This window comes from Phodopus roborovskii, unplaced genomic scaffold (assembly GCF_943737965.1).
Source record: "Phodopus roborovskii unplaced genomic scaffold, PHOROB, whole genome shotgun sequence".
NCBI classification, from domain to species: domain Eukaryota; kingdom Metazoa; phylum Chordata; class Mammalia; order Rodentia; family Cricetidae; genus Phodopus; species Phodopus roborovskii.
In genome coordinates this window covers 17,608,756-17,632,328 of record NW_026126588.1, presented here as the reverse complement: position 1 = coordinate 17,632,328, position 23,573 = coordinate 17,608,756, and the positions used below count along the sequence as shown (strand labels likewise).

Sequence of the window (23,573 nt, the reverse complement as noted above, 5' to 3'; positions counted from 1 at the left end):
GCTTTCTGTGGACCTTCCTTGTCTCTGACGATCTTTCTGAGAACATGGTCTCTCCTTTGTTATTCGGACTCTCCTCCTTCACAGAAAACTGCAGGCCACCATCTTCCCCAGAACCCTTACTTTTTCTAACATCATTTATGGTATGAATTTTCCTGTTTCATTTGTGCACAACTGCTCATTATGTAGCCTAAAAAATTATTTTGGGAAGGTGATATAAATGAGCCCCGATTCTTTCTGATCTGATAATTTGAGTCCATTTCTTAGCCAGTTTAGCTAAAGTTTTATCTACTTACTGATTTTAAATTTATTTATTTTATTTTATTGAGAACTTCATACACATCGTTTCTCTTTCCTACTTCCTCCAACTACTCCCATGATCCAAATTCATAGTTCTCTCCCAAATGTATGGTCTCTTAATTCTTATCATTAACACACACACACACACACACACACACACACACACACCTATGCTCACCACACCCTAGAGTCCATTTAACGTTTGTATGTTCATGTGTAAAGGGCTGACAGCATTGAATTTGTATAACCTATGTGGCAGCTCAAGTTTGAGTCTCTGTTTCTCAGCAGCCACTGGCAGCCTGTAGCTCTTCATCTAATGCTGAGACCTTGTGGAATTTTTCCTGACTATATTAACATGTGAACTGGTATTGTAACTAGGCAGGTCTTATTCAGACAACTATGTTGTGATCTTATGGGTGTAGTTTTTCTCTGTGTCAAGAAGATACTATCTAGTAGCAGGCAGCCTGGTTCTTTACCTCTTACACTCTTTGCAAACACTACTCCATGATCTTCCCTGAGCCTGGTGTAGGGGTTGCTTTGCAGAAGTACCAACTGGGGTTGAGCATCCCGAAGACATTTATTTTATGCACTTGCTCATTTATAGATCTCTGTAATAATCTACAGCTATCGCAAAGACACATTTCTCTGATGAGAAGTAAAAGCAACACTTACATGATGCTATTAGGATTGTGCCATCGATGTCTCTTTACCTCTTCACTATATCCCTGCTCAACTCTTTCTGTTTATTTTAGGTTTACCTTTCTTTCCTCCGAGAATCTAGGGATTATGCTTAGCTTGCTGGTCTGAGGGCTTCTGTATTTCTTCAAGAATATTTTACTTAGTTAAGAGAGTATTGTGGGGTATGCCCTGTCGTTTTGGAACACGCGTGTTGTACAATGGGACGCTGAAGCCAGCTTTACGTGTGCCACTTTAGGCTTTGAGGTGGTCGCGTTTGTGGACAGAAACATCCATCTAAGCACTTTTTACGTGGCTAACATCGGGTACAATGCACTGCACCTTTTCATTCATTCTGCCATGTTCCTTGACTCACCGATAGTCACATTTACTGTCATTGTTACGGTCACTAGAGTCATGCTTATATCTATTTGTTTGTTCATGGGTGTGTCGTGTTGTCCCTCATTTCTGACTTTCTTCATTTTGCTTTATTGTCAGGATTTCCTAAAGTAGTATTTTAGCTTAACGATCTTTTCACTCTTTTTTAAAAAACATTTGCTGTACGATTTGTCAAATGAATCAGCTTTAGATTTTTTTCCACTAGCTTAAAAAACCGTTATTCATATTGTTTTATTGCCTTTGCTGAAGTGTTATTGTTATGCATAATATACCTGTTTACAAAACCAATAATATATTTTTTGCAAACCAGTAATATATTGATGGGGGTTGTCCTTCTGTATATGTTTCTCTTATTGGTTGATGAATAAAACACTGATTGGCTGATTGGCCAGGTAGGAAGTATAGGCAGGGCTAGGAGATGAGGAGAATTCTGGGAAATGTAGGCAGACGGAATCGTCATGTGGAGCCAGGGGAGAAAGGATGCTTCAGGTGTTCTCCGATAAGCCAAGACCACACGGAAATACATAGATTAACAGACATGGGTTAACAATTAAGACAGAGCTGGCCAATAAAAAGCCTAAGCCACCAGGCAACAGTTTTATAACTAATTTAGTGTCTCTGTGTTCATTTGGGGCACAGAAGGGCAGCGGGACCAGATGGGACAAAGAACCTCCCGAAACATATTGTTGTAATAATAAATTTAATGCCAGTTATTTCTTTAGCTCAATATAATTTTCTTCCAATATATTACATCTCTGTATGTTACATGTATATATATGTGCAATATATATATAATACACACTAAATATGTATATATACAAATATATATGCATAAGTACACATACACATATATATGTATATATATATATATATATATTTGGTTTCTGAATTAATCCAGAGGAGGAAAATATGCATTAAACTATCATTGAAATTATGGAGCTGTAAAAAAAAAAGAAAGAAAAGAAATTATGGAGCTGTGGAGATGCTCAGTGGTTAACAGCACTTCCTGACCTTCTGGAGGACTGGAGTTCCCAACATCTACATCACACTCACAACCTCCTGTAACTCTAGCTCCAGGGCATCTGGTACCCTCTTCTGGCCTCCAACAGTACTTTTGAACATGTTGCTGACACATAAATAAAAACAAACCTTTAAAAGGTGAACATTACATAGCTGTGAGTTAGGGATATGTTCTAGGGTGGAACCATACGGTGGAAGAGAACTTCCCATGGGTTGTCTTTAGACCTCCACGTGTGCACCATAGTACGCATGGATATGCGTAAAAATTAACAAGGACCACAAAAGGATCACATAATTACCTTTATGAGTGCTGTGGTTTTGTTAGTACACTGGCCTGATACTGACTTTGTAGCTTTAACTTAAAGCGCGCCAGGTTTACTAGCAATATATTCTCCTTTTCTCTGCAAGTCCCGAAAGGAGTTTTGCCATATGTATGATTTTTGTTATCTTCGTTGTTGCTTGTTTGCTCTCAATGGTTTCCCAAGTGGCCAGGCTGGCTCAGACTCACGATCAATCTGAGGATGGCTTTGAACTTATCTTCCCAACTTCATTTCCAAATGGTGAGATTGCAGGCATGTGCCACCATGCCTAGTTTAGGGGTTAGAGATATGATTCCTTTTAAATTAGAAAGGTAGACTTATTTAATTATGTGTTTGAATATTTGTTTGCATGTATGTAGGTATACCATGTACATGCCTGGTGTCTATGGAGATCAAAAGAGAATGTCAAATCCCCTGGAACTATAGATGGTTATGAACCACCATGTGAATGCTGGAAACCAAACTCAGGTCCTCTATAAGAGCAATAAAGTGCTCTTAACCACTGAGCCGTGTTGTCTCCAGACCCAAACACAAGATTCTTGGTTCAGACTTTTTGTTTTACCTTCTAAAAACTTATAATTATGCATATTTTCCAGAACACGGTCCAAGAATGAAGCCATGTGAGGAGAATTCTGAGTGCTTGTGAAAAAATTCCAAGCAAACAAGACAAGAGTCTTGAGACCTCAGTTTCTGCAAAAACCCAGAGTTGTTCTTAGAACGTGTCTTTGTGTGCCTCCCAGAAGTAGCAGGTGAGAGTGAGTTTGCTTCAGATTTTTCATTATAACTGGCCATTGTTACTTGTTGATGTGCCTGTATGAAGAAACATGTTTTTTTGTTTTTGTTTTTGTTTTGTTTTGTTTTTGCCACATCAGCTTGTTCTTGTGATTGTTTACAGCTTGAACTTATGAGAACTTTACTCATGTGACTCTTTTTAACCCTCAGACTATAAATTGTCCGATGCTCTGAATAAAGATGGCTACTGCATTAGACTTTAGTCAGTCTCATTTATTGGCTCTGTTCTCCCAGTGCCCAGCACCTTTAGAACAGTAAACATATGTTAACTGTGCATATTAATGGCTTTACTGTAACGTCTCTGCTTGCTGTACTGGCTAGTTTTGTGCCAACTTCACACAAGCTAGAGTCATCAGAGAGGAGGTAGCTGCCTCCATGAGACCCAGCTGGGAGGTGTTTTGTCAATGCAGGGGCAGTCTATTGTAGGTGGTGCCATCCCTGGCCTTACAGTCCTGGGTTCTATATAGACTGACCGAGCCATGTGAAGCCAGCCAGTGAGCAGCATCCTCCGTGGCTTCTGCATCAGCTCCTGCCTCCGGGTTCCTGCCCTGCTTGAGTTCCTGTCCTAACTTTCTTTTGGTGGTGAATACACTCTTTCCTCCCCAACTTGCTTTTTGGTCATAGTGTTTTGTTGCAGCAATAGAAACCCTAAGACACTTGCATAAATTGTGCTTTCAGCATAGCCTCTCTTCTGACTACTGCCTTATCTCACCCTCCTTTCCCATTTCTCCCTGTCCTTTGATTTCTCTGTACTAGTTCCTCTACTAAGTTCAGTTCATTCTAATTTTTGTCTGGCTGTCACATAAGTGTGAAAACATGTCACACTTGTTTTTATACAACGTGGACTATAATTTCATCCATTTCCTTGCAAATGGCATGCGTTCACTGTTCTTCATGGTTGAATAATGTTTCCCCTTTAATATATGCCACACTTCCTACATTCATCTATTGATGAGCACCTAGGCTAAGTCCATAGCTTGACTGTTGTAAATAGTGCCGCAGTAACCATGTATATACAAGCCATTGATTGGTAGAATTAATATTGTGAGAATGACCATTCTACAGACACAAGACCCAGAGGATCCTAGATGGATTTGACTTGAAAGCCTCCTCTGTGAGGACTAACTTTATAGTACTAGAGACTGCCATGTAAGCTTTAGAGGGAGGGAAACAACCAATATTCCTATACAGTGGAAAACCTTTGAGCTACAAACTGTCCATGTGGCACAGTATCTCGATAGTTACCAATATCTGGCTAACAAGACTTAAGGTCAATTCAATAGTAGGGAAATAATGCCACGTACTGGAAACCTAGTCAACTACTTGGGACAAGTGAGATCATAAATATTAGAATAGAACCTATTATTGCCATTTTACTAAATCAGTATAATTCATAACTGCATTTTAAATATTTATCATTAAACCCATAAGTGTAGCTCACACTCTTAATCAAAGATGAAGATCATTAATAGGAAACACACACACACACACACACACACACACACACACACACGGTCAAAAATGTAATGTATAGAAAAAATTACCTTGTGTTGCCCAGTCCCAACTAATACATCTACAACACAACTCTGGCACTCAAGGCTGAGGGAACATCATGGAGGACGGGATGAAAAGTTGAAAGAGACAGAAATTCGGGAAATCTGTGAAATTGTCCCTATAGAAATGATGGAAATGTAACTCAAGACACACTAAAAATATGACTACCTAAACAGGACTAGAAAAAGTACACCACCAATAGACATGCTAACATGGAAGGGTGAGATTTCTGGAATTCCATAAGTAGAAAAAGAGCTACATTCAGCTCCTGAATGCATTATCCAATTCCAAGTGGTCAGCCCTGCACTCATAGACACACAACACTAAAATCACTGAATCGGGGTGTATTTCTTTTTATTATTTCTCTCTCTTTTCCTCTCTTCCTCCCTCCCTCTCTCCCTCTCTCTCTCCCCCTCTCTCTGTATGTATATATATAAAAGAGACCATGATCTCAAGACGAATCAAGAAAGGAGGGTATACAGGATTGGGGAAAGATAGGGAAAAGGTGAAGTTAAAAATAAAGTTAAAATTTAAAAACATTTAAAAATGATTTGGGGAATGAAATGAAGTGACATTTGATCTCAGGGGGACCTCAGTACCATTTGGCTACAAGTCTCCTTCCTCATGTCTGACCTGTTTGAAATACAAATGCTCTGGGGATAATCTGTCAGCTCTGGCTCAAACAGCAAGTCTCTTGTCCAGTCTGCAGTACTGGGCACAATCTCTTCACTTCTCCTTGACACAAATACTTTACAACCTCTCCCGGTTCTTTCAAGCAGATGTCTTTTGTATCTGAAACTGTGATAACAGGGTTAGCATGGGCAGATTTTTGGCTCTCTGTGTAGTTTATCTTTCTTCTGCTTTTGCCTGTGTTGATATGGTTTTACTAGTCAAGGTTGCTGGAAGATTTGTAATCAACTCTTGCAAGAATGTCACATTCTGTAACGCCCAGAGTCATGAGACGCCAAGAGAAAAATGTGTAAGAAAGGTTTTTAAAGAAATCCAAGCAACAATAAAATCTGTCTGGGACTGGCAACAGACATAATTAATAATGTATGGTCAGGTAATATTAATTTGTTACACTAGGTTACAAATGTAGTTTGGACTCAGTTTTATTTTGGATGATTTGATAAATTTGTTATGTTGCTTTGTCATGATATTGATAAGGGAAATAAAAGATGACTTTTTAAGATACGAATTATGTATGGCAACATAAAGTTTTATCCTAGGGTAAAATGATTAGATTTTTCAAAACAGAAAAAGAAGGATGATGGATTCTTAAGCACACTGCAGAAAGTCCAAGTGAATCATAAACGGATTGTGAAGAATGTAGTTAATATATATATATATATATATACATACACACAAACACATAACACATATATATGTATATATATATATATATTTATTAAAATTCCTAAAGTCAAAATTCAGTACTGTAATATAAAACTAGAATATAGTCCTCTGTTTGACATCCCCAACACTGCTTCCTGGGGACCTTGAGGTATCCTGTTGAATCTGATTTCCAATAAGGATCCCCCAAAAGCCAGTCTGCTTGCCTCCCAGTGAGTCTCCTCACCTACCACACTACACCTACCACACTACCAAGGGACCAAAAGGCAACCTGTCAGCCCACCCTCAGACAGATCTTGATGGAGGACGTGTGCACTGGGGGTGAGTTTTAAAGCCTGAAACACCCATGCCATTCCAGTTTTCTCTTTGCCTCTTGGTGTTGGTGAGATGTGTAAGATCTCAGCTATTAGTTCAGGGCCATGCCTGCCTACCTGTTGCCATGCTTGCTCTCTGCTATGATGCTCATGGACTCATCCATCCTCTGAAACGGTTAAGCAAGCTCCCAATCAAATGCATCCTTTTATACGTTGTATAGTGTCTCTTCACAACAGTATACATCCTAAGAAAATTCCTGTTTGTCTTAGTTACTTTTCTGTTGGTGCGAAGAGACACCATGGCCACGGAAACCCTTATAAGGAGAGCATTTCATGGGTGCTGGCTTACACTTTCAGAGGTTTAGACCATTAGCATGATGGGGGGGAAGCATGGTGGTATACCAGCAGACATGGTGCTGGAGAAGTAGATTAAAGTTCTACATCCAGATTCTCGGGCAGCAGGAAGAGAGAATGGCACTGGGTCTGGCTCGGGCATTTGAAACATCAAAGCTCACCACCCCTAGTGACACATTTCCCCCAGCAAGGCCATGCCTAGTCCAACAAGGCCACACATCCTACTAGTGCCATGCCCTATGAACCTATGGGAGCCATTTTCAATCAAACCACCATACTGTAATTGATTGTTAAACAATTGCTCTCAATAGTAATGGTCTCAATTCCCCAATAAAGACATAAACACTAACGCCATTCCCTAAGATGATCAGCCATTGATATGATAGCAGGTTGACTATATTGGTCCACTTCCTCCGTGGAAAGGACACCACTTTGTCCCTTACTAGAATAAATACTTATTCTGGTCATGGATTTGCTTTTCCTGCACATAATGCTTCTGCCAAAACCACCATCTGTGAACTCAGACAGATGCCTTATCCACCTTCATGATAGTACATACAGTATTGCTTCTGACTAACGGACTCACTTCACAGCCAGAAAAGTGTGAAAATGGGTCATGATTAGGAAATTCACTGGTCCACAATGTCCTTCACCATCCTGAAACAGCAGGCCTGATAGAAAGACATAATGGCCTTTTGAAGACAGAGTTACTGTGCCAATTAGGTGGCAGCAACCCATATGGCTGGGGCTGGGTTCTCCAGAAGACAGTATATGCTTGAATCAGTGTCCAATATATGGTGTAGTTTCTCCATAGCTATGGTCCATGGGTCCAGGAATTGAGGGGTGGAAAAGGGAATAGTTCCACTCATTTTCATCCCTAGTGATCCACTACTAACATTTTTGCTTTCCATCCTGCCACCTTAAGTTTTGGTGGCCTACAACTTTCAGTTCCGGAGTGGGGAGTGTACCTGCCAGGAGACAACAAACATTCATGAATAGGAAGCTCAGTCCCCCTGGCCACCACTTTGGGTTTCTGATGCTCTTAAGCCAATAAGTGAAGAAAGGAATAACAGTGTTAGGAGGGGTGATTGATCCAGATTATCATGGGGGAATTGGATTGCTTCTCCACCACGGAGGTAAGAAGGATAATGTCTGGAGTGGAAGAGATCCATCCTTTAGGGCATCTCTTAGTGCTATAGTGTCCTGTGATTAAAGTCTATGGGAAGCTACAACAACTTAATCCAAGCATTGCTTCAGGAAAAGAGCCAGGACCTGCTGACGAATTGCTGAGGTTGGAGGAATACAGAATGGGTAGTAGAGGCAGGTAGTTAAAAATACCACCTAAGGTCATATGACCAGGTGCAGGTCATGTGGCCAGCTGCAGACTTGAGGGTTTCTGTCTTGTTTTGTTGAGAATGTGTTTGTACAGATTTGTGTTTTCCTTCCTCGGTTTCTTTATCATGTAATGTAACATCATTTAAGAGATTATCAGTGGTTATTATATTTAAGTTTTGAGATACCAAAAGAATGTCCCTCAGGGGACATTGCTACCTATTCTAAAATTTATAATACATTTGCAGTAGTACGAAGGAAAGTTTGGTGGGCTACCTGAACCACAGTGAGGTTCCACAGTCAACAAATAAATCTGATATTTCAACCAACAGGCTGCCATCCTTAACCAGCTTTGGTTTCTTCAACATACAAAGCAAGGACACTGGACCCATAAGGAGGGCCTGTATTCTTTTTCAACCTGAAAAAGTTATAAAAGAAAAAAGATTTCTGGGTACTTCTTCCCTTATAAGATTCTATTTTTTCCATTACTGGGAATATATTCCTGTGTGTGTGTGTGTGGGGGGGGGTGTAGATACTAGCTAGGCAAGGGGTTAAGCATATTGCCGAAAGTCCAAGTAAGTGCATTGCATCTTGGACTTCGCCTCAACCTATCCACTCCACACCTCAACCCAAAAAAAGGAAAAGAGAAAAAAGGCAGCAACAAACCATTTGCAGTCACCATCCCTGCGGCCCAAAACAAAGACCACTGAGTCTTGCTTTTATGGCAGTATTATCAATAAAGGTCTGGACGGGTTAACTGACATCACCAGGTCTGTTTTCCACGGGTCCTCTTTTGCCCATACTTCCGTGTCCAGCTCAGCCTAGCCTGAGGAGATTTAAGAGAGAAGCATGAAAGACCACTGGCAGCCCCATGGAACCTAATCAGTGATGCTTCTTCAGGTTTACAGGAATCATCGGCCTTCTGGAGACCCGTGAACAAGGAAGTCACTTTGGGAGCCTACTGCATGAATTAACGACCTCTCAGAAACGCCACACAAGCTTCTGCACCTGCCACCCTTGCCAAGATGTAAAAGGGGGAAAAAAAATTCCTCCATTTTTCCATCTCTCCCGCTTGTTGTCGTGGACATCCCCCTTCCCCCCCGCCTCCCCCGCCCCGGGCCAGTGTCTCCCAAGTAAAAGGCGGCAGCAGAACGAGATTTTACGCGGGGCCAAAACTCTGTCGAGCCCCTCGCCGCCGCCGCCGCCTCCTCCTCCTCCCGGAGCTGCAGGCGAGCGCCGGGCTCCCAGGTCCTCGCCTGCTTCCCCTTGCCACGCGGTCGGCGGCCTCGAGGCCGGCGCGAACTACAACTCCCAGGATCCTCCGCGGGGCAGGAGGGGGAAGGCGGGGAGCGTACAAAGCGGCGCTGGAAGCGGCGCGGCGGTGGGGTCTAGCGGCTCGGCGTCCCCGCGGCCCGAGGCGTCATCTGCGTGGGCGCTCACGCAGGGCGGGTCGCGCGGCGCAGGGCGAGAGGGAAGTCGTGGCGGCGGCGGCGGCGGGGACAGCAGCGGCGGCGGCGGGAGCGTGGTGCTGACGGGCCGTGGGAGAGATGGGAGACCCGGGGCCGGAGGTGAGCGAGTGGCGGCGGCCCGGGCGAGCCCGATCCCCCCTCCCCCGAAGGGTTTGTCTTCCAGGCCGCGGGGGCCTCGGTTGGGCCGCGGCCTGCGGCGAGTGCTGGGCCTCCGGGCCTGGTGCACGTCGGCGCCGAGCCCGCAACAATGGCGGGCCGGCCGCCCCCAGCCCCCGGCCGCCCTTAGCGGCGGCAGCCGCAGCCCCGAGGGTGAGGCACGGCTGGGGAGGGCAGGCTGGCCTCGCTTTTCAAGCCTGCGTCCCCGATCCCGGAGCTTTAGAGCCTGCATCCCCACGCCTGGAGGAGGCGGGGAGGGGGGCTGTGTGTGGCAGGCAACTCGCCGGGGAAGAAGGCTAGGTCTCTCCGCCGCAGCTCCGAGACGCCCTAGCAGAACCCGCCTCCATGCAGTGTGAGAGCCGGATCTTCTGTGCGTGATCGCGCCGTCCCCTCCGGGGCTTTTGTCTTAACTCGGTTTTTTTTTTTTTTCGGCGGGGGGGGGGGGGGACAAAAAACAAAACAAAACAAAGCAAAACAAAAAAAAAAAAAAAAAAGGAAGAAAGAAAGAAAGAAATTTCTTCCTTCGAGTGTGTGACTGAATAGATACGTGTGTTTTGGCTTTTGTTTATAGATAATAGAATCTGTCCCACCAGCTGGGCCTGAGGCATCTGAGTCAACAACGGATGAAAATGAAGATGACATTCAGTTTGTTAGTGTAAGTAGAGGCTGGCAATCACGGTTTTCTGGACCGAAAAAGAGTGTGGTAAGCCGGTGTGTGATTAAACCTCACCATGCATTCATCACTCAACAGATAGTCAGGAATGTCGAAAAGCAGCCACACAAGGAAGAGATGCCTGGATGCTTGCTTACCTGAAGGGATACCGGAACAACTACAGCTGGCATCACAAAGTGTGTGGCCTAAAGGATTGTTATGCACATAATGGCCCCTCCCAGATCTTAAGTCTGTCCATTTTGTACTTGGGACAAAAGTCTGGTCTCTTAAGACTGCTTTTTGTTTTTTTTTTTTTTTTTTTTGTTTCGAAATGAGGCAAGAATGCATTCCAAACGTAGACACACAGGACTAGCTAATGTGAAGGTGATAGGAAAGGGCTATTAAGAGCCCATCATCTGGCCTTTAATCCCAGCCCTCCGGAGGCCGAGGCAGGCGGATCTCTGCGAGTTCGAGACCAGCCTGGTCTAGAAGAGCTAGTTCCAGGACAGGCTCCAAAGCTACACAGAGGAAACCCTGTCTCGAAAACAAAACCAAAAAGAGCCCAGAATCTTACTGTGATATATCTTCTAAGATAGCTTCAGGATGTCCCTAACTTGTGAGGTCATCTTGTTACAGCACAGTACAATTGCTGGTCACAATGAGGAACTCTGCACCACCTGGAACATTGCTATGTGTTTCTAAGTTTATTCCTTTGGGGACAGTAGTTTTCCAGCATTAAGTGTGAGCAGGCAGATTCCTGGGTCCACTCCAGATCTGTTGAATCAGGAATTCAGGGCGGAACCTAGGTATTGTCATTTTGGAATACAACTTGGGACATTTGGATCTCTGAACACTTCATAAAGTGAAGATTAAGGGGAAGGAATGCTTTGGATTTTCACCTGTAGTGGTTAAGTTTGTTGGCTCTTCCTAAAGTAGTAGCTAGCCAGAGAATATCCCTGCCCTTACAGCTCTTTACAGCTCTCCTGAAATGCTGTAGTTAGCTACAGCCTGTTATAAAAGCTGTATAGTTCTTTGTCGTTCACCTGATCTGTATATGGAAGTTTTAGCTAACTATAAAATAGTGATCCATAAAGAATATCCTACCCAACATTGAACCATTGTGGCAGTCTATTGTGTATGGTGTTTTAGTGGGGTTGTTTTGAGGGAAGTCCTCATAAAATTATGTTCTTGATAGTTTTTCTGTTGCACATTGCACTCTGTCCTTTTCATTTTCAACTTTGAGGATCTGAAGTGATGTTTCCAGATACACGGTGTCTTGTTCCTTTTTTCCTAGCAGACTGAAGTATTTTGGAGAAAGGAGAATGTTGGTAATGAATACTACCACTCCAAAGTCAATGTGTTGTGATAAAGGATTTTATGACTCTATAGGACAAGTATTCCAGATTCTTCCTGAATTACAGGGTACTTGTGAGCAGAATATTTACCTTGATGCTTCATGTAAGAGTAAAAGGAGTAAGTCTTCATTATAATACATCCCCTTTTGAGGAATTGATAGACTATATAAAGAGTAAGGTTCAAAAAGTTCATTGTAGCTGGGTGTGGTGACGCATGCCTTTAATCCCAGCCCTCTGGGAGGTAGAGGCAGGTGGATCTCTGAGTTTGAGGACACTGATCTACAAAGTGAGTTACAGGACAGCCAGGGCTACACAAAGAAACCTATCTTGTGGGGATGGGGGAGGTAAATTGTTTTATTTTATATCTTGTGAAATAAAATACCATTATAGCTTGTAACTAGTTAATTCAGGTGTTTGTTGATATGAATTTTAAAAGTAGTATTTAAATTTTATTTTAAACGTACAAAGCTACTTCTGTCTTTGCATCAAGAATAAAGTATAATGTATAGCTCTTTGTCTGAGCATGTAAGTGCTATCATTTAAGTGATGATTAGTGATGGCTTATTTTAAGATACATTTGGAACCCTGCACTGGGAAGGTCACAGGGGAAGAGCCTGAGTTGGAGTACTGACTGAGCCGCTTACTTAGGAAGTTCTAGACTTGCTGTGTGCTAGTGAAGCATGAAAGTATCCAGGAACAGAAAGAATATTGTGCTCTTTGTGACACAATTCTATTTCTCTGGTAGCTCTTAACTAGTAAAGATGAAAACCAGGTTTCTGTCTTAAGTTTCTCAGTATAAACTACATTGTAATATAACTTATTGATTTACTTGGTTTTGATTATTAGCTTGCATTTTATTTACTTATTATTTATTTATTTAGGTTTTTTGAGACTGGGTTTCTCTGTGTAGCTGTGGAGCCTATCCTGGCACTCACTCTGTAGACAAGGCTAGCCTTTAACTCACAGAGATCCACCTGCTTCTGCCTCCCAAGTGCTGGGACTAAAGGCGTGCACCACCACCGCCCAGCTAGCTTGTAATTTATAACAAAATCATGTATGACAAAGTTACACAAGAGTAAACTACCATTGGACAGGAGACCCTCTGTGTCTCTCAGATGTAGACTAAGCCACAAATAGCATGGGGAAAGAAAGGAGTAATATAAATCTGGAGATGTGAAAATGAATCCTTTTGTTGAACTTCTCTTGGAATATTCAGGGAAGTACATTTTTCATAGGTGCTCTTTGATATTTGCAAAGGTAATAAATTTAACAGTCTTTTTAAAAAATTATTTTATGTGTATGACTGGTTGCCTGAATGCATGTACAGCAGCACTTTCATACCTGGTGCCCACAGAGATCAGAAGAGGTCCTCTGATCTCCTGAGAACTAGAGTTGTGGATGGTTGTGAGCCATGGTGTGGTTGCTGGGGTCCAGATGTGAACCACCACATGGTCGTTGGAAATGCAGTCTGGGTCCTCTGCAAGAGCAACAAGTGCCCTTAAGTGCTGAGCCATCTCTCCAGTCCTTTCAACTCAATACAATTTTACAAGTGGCACTTGTACTGGTAAGTTTTTATTGTCAACTTGACATAAACTAGTCACATGGGAAGAAGGAGCCTCAGTTGAGAGTTGCCTAGATTAGACTGGCCTGTGGGCATGACTGTGTGGCATTCTCTTGATGTTTGATTGATAGAGACCCAGCCTATTCTGAGTAGTATGTTTCTAGGCAGGTGGTTATTTGCTGGATATAAAAGCTAGCTGTGCATGGGGTTGTGGGGAGGGCTAACGCTCTTGAGCAAGCATCAATAAGAGCATACCTTCTCAGTTCCTGCTTTGAGGTTCCTGCCTGACTTCCCTCAGAGCTGGGCTGTGACTTTGAATATCACAGCAACAGGAAAGCAAATTAGGACAGTGCCTAAATCAAGAAAGAGAATAACATTGGTAAGAACTTTTTGTTTCTGCCTGTCAGTTAATTACATTTTCTGTTTAGCAATACGGTCCTTTATTCAACTTGTAATTAATATTTTCTTTTGAAATGGGATTTCTTTTATAACTTTTTTACTTCCAAAAGAAAAAAACTGTGAGCTTAGTAATTGCTTACAGGATTGTTCACAGTACCACCTTAGATATAAAGGCATGCAAACTGCTAGGAATCTATTATAATCGTCAGAACAAGATAATTATGAAGATATTCAGAATTTCAAAACATAAACCTGAGCACCCAGACTGAATATTAAAATACTTCTTTCTGAAGTAGGAAGAATGCATGCAGAAAACATTATTTTAAAATGATGGATTTAAAACCACTGTGTGTGTCTAACTGCTTGTCATGGGGGTAGGTACAGAGACCAGAAAGTGTCTGCTCTCCTGGAGCTGGAGTTACAGGTGGTATTGAGTTATCACATGGTGGCTGAGAACTGAACCCGGGTCCCCTGGAAAAGCAGTATGAACTTAACTACTGAGCCATCTTTCTAGTTGACAAAAGCATCTTTTGACTAGGTTGCTTAGACTACCTAATGAATCACTCATTAAGCAAAACAGTATCAAGGCTTAGAATATGCAAAGTTGTATGTCCTTGATGTTAGACCTATACATTTGATTGAAATATAGCCTTATCCTTGATTGTCAGTGTTTTAGTGCAGAAATGATAGAAGAAAATGGCCCCAATAGAAAATTCCTGTATAAAAAGCACAGAATACTTAAAAGACAAGACACAAGGAGTCCAAGGAAATGGCTTAGTGAGTAAAAGCACTTGACTTGAATTCTATCCTTGGAACCCCCATTACAGATAATAAATTAAAATAAACAAATGTGATGGCAGTTGAGCATCTGTAATCCCAAGTTCACAGCCAGCTAGAGTCGGGGAACCTGACAACAAGAGCAGAAACGAGGGTCCCTGCCTCAGCAGAGTGGAAGGTGAGAGCACGGAGGTTCCCTCTCACATGCGCATGCCTGTAGGGGCATCACATAAAACACACGTACAGAAAAGGCATAAGACTTGATAGTGTATTATTTTTCTATAAATAGTGGTTGGTGATTTGTATTGATTGTGGGGGTGACTGTGTGTGGGTTGGAGGGTGGGTATGTATGGGTGGGTGGTAAGGATTGACTTTAGGATTTCTGCTTGCTAATTGAGTGCTATGTCCCCAGATATTTGAATATTTAAAAAGGCACTTTGAATAGAAAAGAAAGGAAAGGTATGAAAGAACAGAATTATGTGTAATTCTGGAGATAGGTGCTTTTATATTTTCTTTAGTTTTTAGGGTAGGAGAAAGATGGGCCATATGACAGATCTTGAGTGAGGGACAAAAAGTAGGCAGGTGGAAACCATTTGAAAATGTTAAATACAGTACTGCAGAAATAAGGTATGACCCTAACTTTGCTTTCTTTGAAGTAAAACAGTTGTGGATCTAACATCTCTTTCTAAATAGAAAAATTGGTGGTTTTCATTTTGACAGTTGGTATTTAATTAAAGGAATACAAATAGTTTATGGCAATATATTTTAAAACAATACTCTTCTGTGTTCTGATATATTCTTCATGAGCCTCTGCTGCTAAACTGTAATGGCATTTTGAGTTGAATCCTGTGTTTTGTATTGGTAGAAGAGGAGATAAAGACTATTACTAATTGGTAGTATAAGGTCAGATAAAATACCTTATAATAATTTCCAGCATTTGGAAGACAGAGGCAGGCAGATCTCTGTGAGTTCGAGACCAGCCTGGTCTAGAAGAGCTAGTTCCAGGACAGGCTCCAAAGCCACAGAGAAACCCTGTCTTGAAAAACCAAAAAAAAAAAAAAAAACCCAAAAACAAAACCTTACAATTGAAGGATCACATGCTTTTGTATTTTGTACTTAATACAGGAATGGGTAGTCATTATAAATATTGTAGGAGATTATCTTTTTCTTCATACTTGTATTATGAACATTGCTTCTTGGGGAATTAGTAACTTATTTGATTGGGCATCATTATGAAATATACAGGCAGTAGTGGTTTTTTGTTTTTTACTGGATGAAGGAAGATGTTAACTTGGAAACTTAGGTAATAAGCAGCAATATTTTAAAATTTGATTTGTACTTTAAAGTATCTCTGAATTAATAGTAACCACACACCAGTTGTGTGTATGTCACTCAGTTTTATCTCCATAATAGGGTGATTTCAGTAATTAGAATCTCTGTAAAGCAGTTATGGAAATTGGGTGGTATAATTTGGAAAGCTTAGCACAGAGCCTGGTATGGAGCTCAATACATTTTATTAATTAGGAGTAGAATAACTGGAATACTAAATGTTTGAATTCCTCAAATTCAGTATGGAAAACAGTCTTAAGTAAAGATAAGAAGGAAATTGGTCTTGGTGAGTGCCTGAAATCCAAGCATTGGGAAGATTGAGGGTCAGCCTGGGCACTGTAGGGAGTGAGATCCTATCTCAAGACAAGCCAGAGTGTGATGGTAAACACATGGAATCACAGCACTCAGGAAGCTGAGGCAGGAGGATTACTGCTAATTATCCTGTATCTACAGTGAAAATTAGTTCAAAGTGTACTCTACTTATTTATAAGAACCTTTCTTTGGCGTGTTATAATTACTTTCCTTCCAGTCTCTAATGTCTTTGTATTAGTCTTTCCGCATTGCTGCTGTGATCAAATACTTGACATGCAACTTCTGCAGTGAAGGGTTTATTTTGACTCAGTGCACAGTAGAGAAGAAAACAGAGATAGAGAAGCCGCTGGTCATGTGTCCACAGGCAGGAAGCAGAAACTCTGCGCCCTTTTACCAGCTACAGGGTGCTGCTGCTGCTCAGGGTGGGGCCGGGTCTTCTCAGTTCTGTCAAGTAAGAGTCAAAATTCATCATCACTTTGTTGTCCCTGTCACCTTCTATTGCTTGTGAATCAGTAATTGTTCGTTGCATGAGTAAACTTTCCCCCTCTGTTTTATATGTCCTGGTTATTTTTTCATTTTTTGTCTTAATTACCACAAATACATGAAATTACCTTTTATAGTTCCACAACAGTTGCCTATCATTGAAATGGTTTGGTAGCAAAGTTCTGGTAGTCTTCCTTTATCTTGCCTGTTCTTATTTTTGGCCATATCTTCAGAACATTTTAAGAATTGTTAATTTTTTTATGTTTGAGCCAGCATTTTCCTTGGGCTTGTTTTGGCTACTTAATAACCCTCTTACCTCTGCCTCCTGAATGCCGGGAGTTTAGATGGATATTTCCACACCTGACTTAAGTGTTTTTATTTTCCCTAACACCAGGGGTTGAACTCCACGACCTTGTGCATGCTAAGCTCTCCACCACCAGTCCCTTGAATGCTATTCTTTAGTCCTGGCCTTGAGCTTGTAGCAGTTGTCCTGTATTACAGGCCTGTACTGTACCTGCCCAGCTTATTTTTGTTTTCTTGAGATAATTCTGTGGTGTCCAGCTGACCTGCAGTTGCCTACGTGGTCTAACCTGACTAGACTAGAACTAACTCTCCTTCCTCTCCATGCTGGGGTTGTAGATATGTGCCAAGACTAACCCTTTTTCATTACTCAGTTTATGGAAATTCTGCCCATCCCTCTGGATACCTGGAAACTTTCTTGACTGTTTCTGTGTACAGTATTAAGTTCTTAAAAGCCAGGCCTGATGACACACAGCCATAATGCATGTGATCCCTGTACTTGGGAGGTTAAGAAGGCCTGTGGGCTTCAGAATGGGCTGCATAAAGAAGTTCCAGGCCAGCCTAGGCTACATATACCCTATACCAAAAACAAATAAGCCAGAAAGTGGAGGATAATAATACATTTAGTAAGTTCCTAAATATCATTGCTTGAAGGATCCAAACAATGGTGATAATATGAATGGTGAAAACTGATACCTTTCCATCTTGAAAATAGAACATATATGATAGACTGATCGAACAGTGTCAATACCAAGGGTAGGCTTTAGTCTTAAAGTAGATGGTACAGCTCTGTTGACAAGTGATTTGTGCTATGTTCCCCCCTTTTTCCATCTCCTGGATGTTCATCTTAACAGCTTGACCAAAAATTCCAGTTCCTTTATTATATTTCATGGCCTTGAAGTTTTGCTCACTGGTTTATCTTGATGTCTGCATCACTATCCAGAAGGATGGTAATTTATGGTTTACTAAAACCTAAGAGAAAAACAGATGATGATCTGGAAGTAGATGATCTTGTATCTACAACAAGCAGCTTTCTTCGCTCTAGGAACCCTTAACATCGGTTGTGTTTTTCTCCTATCTACCCTCTCCCCCTTTTTTATTCTAGTGTATTAGATTTTAAAATTTTGAGACAAGTTCTCACCTCATAGCCCAGCCTAGCCTCAAACTTCTGCGCTAACCTCCAGTGCTGAAAAAAATAGGCATATACCAGTCATACCTTAGATTTTAGATTTTTTGTTGTTGTTGTTTTTCTATTGCTTTCTTTGCCTTTTATTATATGGTTATTGACTATACTTGATAAGATTACGTAGTAAGACTATAGACTATTGAACTACTTGGTAAGATTACATAGTAGCTAGGCGGTGGTGGTGCACGCCTTTAATCCCAGCACTCTGGAGCCAGAGGCAGGCGGATCTCAGTGAGTTCGAGGCCAGCCTGATCTACAGAGCGAGTTCCAGGATAGGCTCCAAAGCAATACAGAGAAACCCTGTCTTGAAAAACAAGAACGAAAAAGCAAAAAGACTACATAGTATATATTATGTACTACTGTGTACATACTGTGTATGTGTTTGTGCCCACGTGAAGCACTGATGACTTTTCATTGGTCTATAATCATTTTGGTTTAGTTGAGAGTTTAGTAGTCTTATTGAGGTAGGGGTGGGCAACTCCCAATCTCACTCCCAAATGTTTATACACCTTTATTACAGGCCTGCATGTCCAGCTGCTGGCCAGGAACCTTTGTCTCTGCACATCTACAGTGCTGGCAGTAGTGTATTCTAGTCACTTGCTCTTCTTTGATCCCATGATTTTGGTTTTTGTTTGGTTGGTTTTGGCTCTTTGGGATAAGAGCTGAATTTTCTCATCTTTTTTTTTTTTTTTTTTTTTTTTTTTTTTTCCATTGTGCCCAGATTATCTTAAGGATATTTCAGTCTTTTTACCATCACTAATATTAGTTGTATTTTATTATATGTCTACACTCAGTAGTTAACTTACTTTTTCAGTTTTTATATTCTTCTGTAGTATTCCTATATTATGTTATTCCTAGTGTAATGTTATTTTATTAATTCTTTTTTGCATATAGAATTGAGATCTGGGCTTTTAAGTCTGACATAAGAATAGGAAGAAGATTGGAGAAGCATCTGGGTTTGATGTTTTATTCTCATAAATTTGGAGAAATGAAGCTAAGTCATTGGTCAAAGAGCTCCATGTTTTGTGCTATATACTCTGGTGTTCACAAACTTGGGTATCTTAAACTGTTAATACTCATTCTAGCTGAAATGTACTGGGCTATGTCTCCGGGGGTTTAGGCTCTAACTTCTAGGTGTCTTCCTTCCCCTTTTCTTCCCTTCCCCTTCCCCTCCCCGTCCTCTCCTCCCCTCCCCTTCCCTTTCCGAAGATACTGTCTCACTTTATAGGCCAGGGTGGTCTGGACCTTGCTGTGCAATAGCCCAGCTGTTCTTGAGTTCATAGTTCTCCTGCCCCTGCTTTTAAACTGATTAGCTCTGTAGACATGTACCATCATGCCCTGCTCAGTCACTTTAAATAAAAAAATATACTCTGAATAGTATACTTTTGTTTATTGTTTTTTTCTGCTACTTGTGTGTCTGCCTTCTCAGATCTAATCCCAACAAAGAACATTGTTTAAAATGCTGGTTTGGTTTAAATGATGTTCATGATATGAATTTCCTCAATTCCTTTTATAGGAAGGACCATTAAGACCTGTTCTTGAATATATTGATCTGGTCAGCAGTGATGATGAAGAGCCTAGCACCTCTCATAGTGATGTAAGTACATTACATTTGACTCAAACTTTTTCCCTTGTGTCAGTTACGAGTGTTTTTGTTTTGTTTTGTTTATTTCTGAAGAGTGAGGAAAGCAATAATAGCTGTGTTTAAGAGCATCAGTGCTCTAGAAAATGCTCATTTCTAAGGATGGGCTAGCCTTGGTAGTTCAAGGAGTCATTTGCTTCTGTGAGCTCTTCCTTAAATTTGCAGGAAACTTAATACTGGAGAGTAGTAACTGATAAACGGAAATATAATTAGAAACCACAAGCTTTTTTCTTACCCTCACCTCCCTCCTTTCTGGCACCTATACAGCTGAATTCTTTACTTTTTGAACTATGTGGCCACAGGAAATTTATCTTTTCTCTTCCGCATGAACTGTACATGTGACTTGCTACTTGTAGGGTTGACCTTTAAACCAACGCCTTACTCTGAGAGTTGAATTGCTTGAACCCTTCATGGCAATGTTGGCTTCCATCTGTCACTGAATTAGCCCAAATTTCGGTTAATGAGCTTTTCTTGATGGATTAAAGAATTCCTGGCTCTTGCTCACTTAGGTGGCCAGGACCTTGTTGTACGAGGCAGGAACTTGAGACTTGGATCTGTGGTCAGAACTGCTCAGTTTGAGGTTTCTCACTTGGTTTTAGCCCTAGCATTGTGTTGCTTTATTTTGTTTTTCAATTCAAATGAGAACAAGTCCTACCTCACAGGGTTGTTGTGGGGATGAAATGAAGTACCAAATATGTAAGCTCCTTAAAACTACAAACTGTAAAGCAGAAATACACAACTGGAAGGTTAATCGTGGGGAGTTAATAACAGTTCTTAAGGAGAGTTAAAATGGCTCCACTTGAGAGAGTTTTAAAAGATTGTTATTTTTCCAGTTTCAGGAGGGCATTATTCAAGTTTCCTTTGTCATTATTATCATCCAGTAGCTCTGCCTTTTATATATTGAACAGATTTTTTTTTTCTTTTATTAGTTTTTATTAAAAGTGACCTCACCACAGCATCTCATCTCAGCCTAGGATCAAGCGGCAGAGTAGAAAAGCACTGCTTTGGACTGAAATTTATTTTATTTGTGTGGCACATGAGTGTGTGCATGCTTGTATGGGTGTGTGTAAATGTATGTGCAAGTAGAGGTGCACACGTGTGCGCGTGAAGGCTCTGCAGAGGCTAGCGTCGGGACTCTTCAGTCACTTTCTACCCTGCTTGTGTTACTTTATTTTTGAGGAGTTCTCGTTGAACCTGGAGCTCACTGATTGCCTAGGTTGTGTGGCCAGTGGATTTGGAGTTTGCCTGTGTCCATCTCCCTAATGCTAGAATTACAGATGTCCAGTTGTGTGCCTTGCCTTTATGTGGGTACTGGGGATCTAAACTCAGGTCCTCATTTTTGTGTGACAAGCACTTTACATATCGAAGCATCTCCCCAACTCCAAGATGATTTTGTTTATAATCATGAGGTTTTTTTTTTTATGTTCAGCATTAATGCTTATAGTTTTTATGGGGTTGAGGGTAATAAGTTCTGTGCATTTGGCTTCTGTTATCTTTTGCTGACCTATAGTGGATTATTTTTGTCATTCTTATTTATAGTAATTTAAAATTTGAATTCTACTTACTGGACATGCATCTCTGCACTTGCAAGTTAACATATTAAAAGCATATTTTTTTTCTTCCTTGGTTTTCTTGTTCATGTGGATAACCCAGAGAATGCCTGAATCTAAGGTGCCACCCTCTGAGAATCATCGCCCAGAAATGTGCCCTAGCTGCAGTGTTCCTCTTCCCATTGGAGACAGCAGCTCCTCCTCTGGGAGTTGTGCCAACAGTCCACAAAGAATAGTTTCTCAACCTTCTTCTGTTGAGAACCAGTTGGAGAACCAGAAAAATGATCAAAATAATTCAGAGCTTAATCTCTCTGAAACAGAGACACCTAAATCACAAAATTGTCAGACTCTGCCTTCATCATCACTTCTGGTACCCCAAGAGTCTTTGACTTTTTCTGAGGTCAAAGAAGATTTACCTATCACGATGTCTTCAGCTTCACAGAATGGACAGGATGCCATCCTGTATCTCCAGACACAAGTGGCTGAGATGTCCCGAGTCATTCGTGATCTGCAATCCAGGAGTTGTTTTAGATTTCATCATTCTAGGCCAAGTGAGAACTCGTCGGTCCCTTGGGATATGTCCACCTCTAAGGAGGACAGTTTATCCACAGTTGAAGACGAGGGTGATTGCAAATCTCCATCAGCTGATGACAAGGGGCAGCCAGCTGACCCCACGCAGTCTAGTTTCACGGGTCTTTTGAAGAGAATGGAACAAAGAGGTGTTATAAAGAGGGTGACATTACAGTCTGAAGCTGAAACGTGCGAGGGGAAGCCTGATTGGATGACCTCTAAAAAACGCTTGGTGCCTCCGTTGCATCCACTTTTGAGAATTGCCACCACTGAAGTTTTTAAAGACCCTGCTGATTGCCATCCTTCTTCCTTCATGGGACACAGGGTATATCCTGTGGCCAAGGACACATCTCCTTTCCAGCCAAATCCTCCAGCTGAGGGACCCATTATAGATGTACTAGAACACAGCAAAAGAGGGAACGCGACATCTCCTTTAGACTCTACCTCAAAAGAAATGGAGGTCATGGGTTGTAGGTTCTACCATGCTGCTTCCATTGCAGCCCGAGCTGCCAGCTATATGGCCTACATGACTCAGTATCAGCGTAAACTCTGGGAAGACATGGAAGATCTGGTTCATGATCCGGAGTTTGATCGTGGGAAAGCAAGGTGTATAATATCTGATGGCATGGATGCAGGGCTTTGGCAGCTTTGTACCACCAGGGACATAATGGACTCTGTAGTCAGAGTTATGGCCATGGCAGTAGACTATAGAAGACAAGCCTGGCTTCGACTCACATCTCTGACTAAGAAAACCCAGGAGAAGATCTTACACTTACCCTTTGATGGTACATCTCTTTTTGGACAAGATGTGAATGCTATTGTTGCAGAAGACAATAGTATTAAAGAAAATGAATATAAAGAACACAATAAATACTATACTCAGCATCGATACTTTTATAGTCATGAGCAGAAACCACATTATCACAACAGAGGGTACTCCAAAGGGGATTGGTACAAACCCCGGAATCACCCTTATAGATACAGAAAAAAGGGAGAGTCTCCAGAGCGACATGGGTATAAAAATTAATAATGCGGATGCTTAGCAGATTAGCCTTCCACGATCCTATTTTACTATGCTTCCCCAGGTTGGGGTCATCTCAAAAAAAAAAAAAAAAATGCATGTCTGGAATAATCACAGCTGATATTTGAGTTCTAGACTTTTGGAATGAAGTATATAATAAAAAGACTTAAGCTTTATTGGCCAAATGGAGACTTTGCTCTAAGGAGTATTGGACAGAGGTTTACCCATATTTTTGTTCCAAAATAAGTCCAGAGAAGGGTACTCAGGAATCTGAATCTTCTGGAATTAAAAGAAAATATGTAGATTCTTCCCTCAGGAAAATCGTACTGATAACTGAGGACTAGCAGATTTTGGATCTGGAAACAATTTGCTACTAGATCAGTGTTTACTAAGACTGAAGT

At 41.3% G+C, this 23,573-nt stretch overlaps 1 protein-coding gene across 1 annotated transcript in view; it reads left to right on the top strand.

Annotated features, from left to right (window-relative positions):
• The first annotated feature begins 9,798 nt into the window (after positions 1 to 9,798).
• The window catches only part of Znf451 (zinc finger protein 451), a 56,961-nt gene continuing 43,186 nt past the window's right edge, over positions 9,799 to 23,573 (top strand). The window contains exons 1-3 of the mRNA XM_051204365.1: positions 9,799 to 9,978; positions 10,607 to 10,690; positions 19,906 to 19,986. Coding sequence (XP_051060322.1) covers positions 9,958 to 9,978; positions 10,607 to 10,690; positions 19,906 to 19,986 — 186 coding nt within the window. The 5' untranslated portion in view covers positions 9,799 to 9,957. The remainder of the gene's footprint in view (positions 9,979 to 10,606; positions 10,691 to 19,905; positions 19,987 to 23,573) is intronic.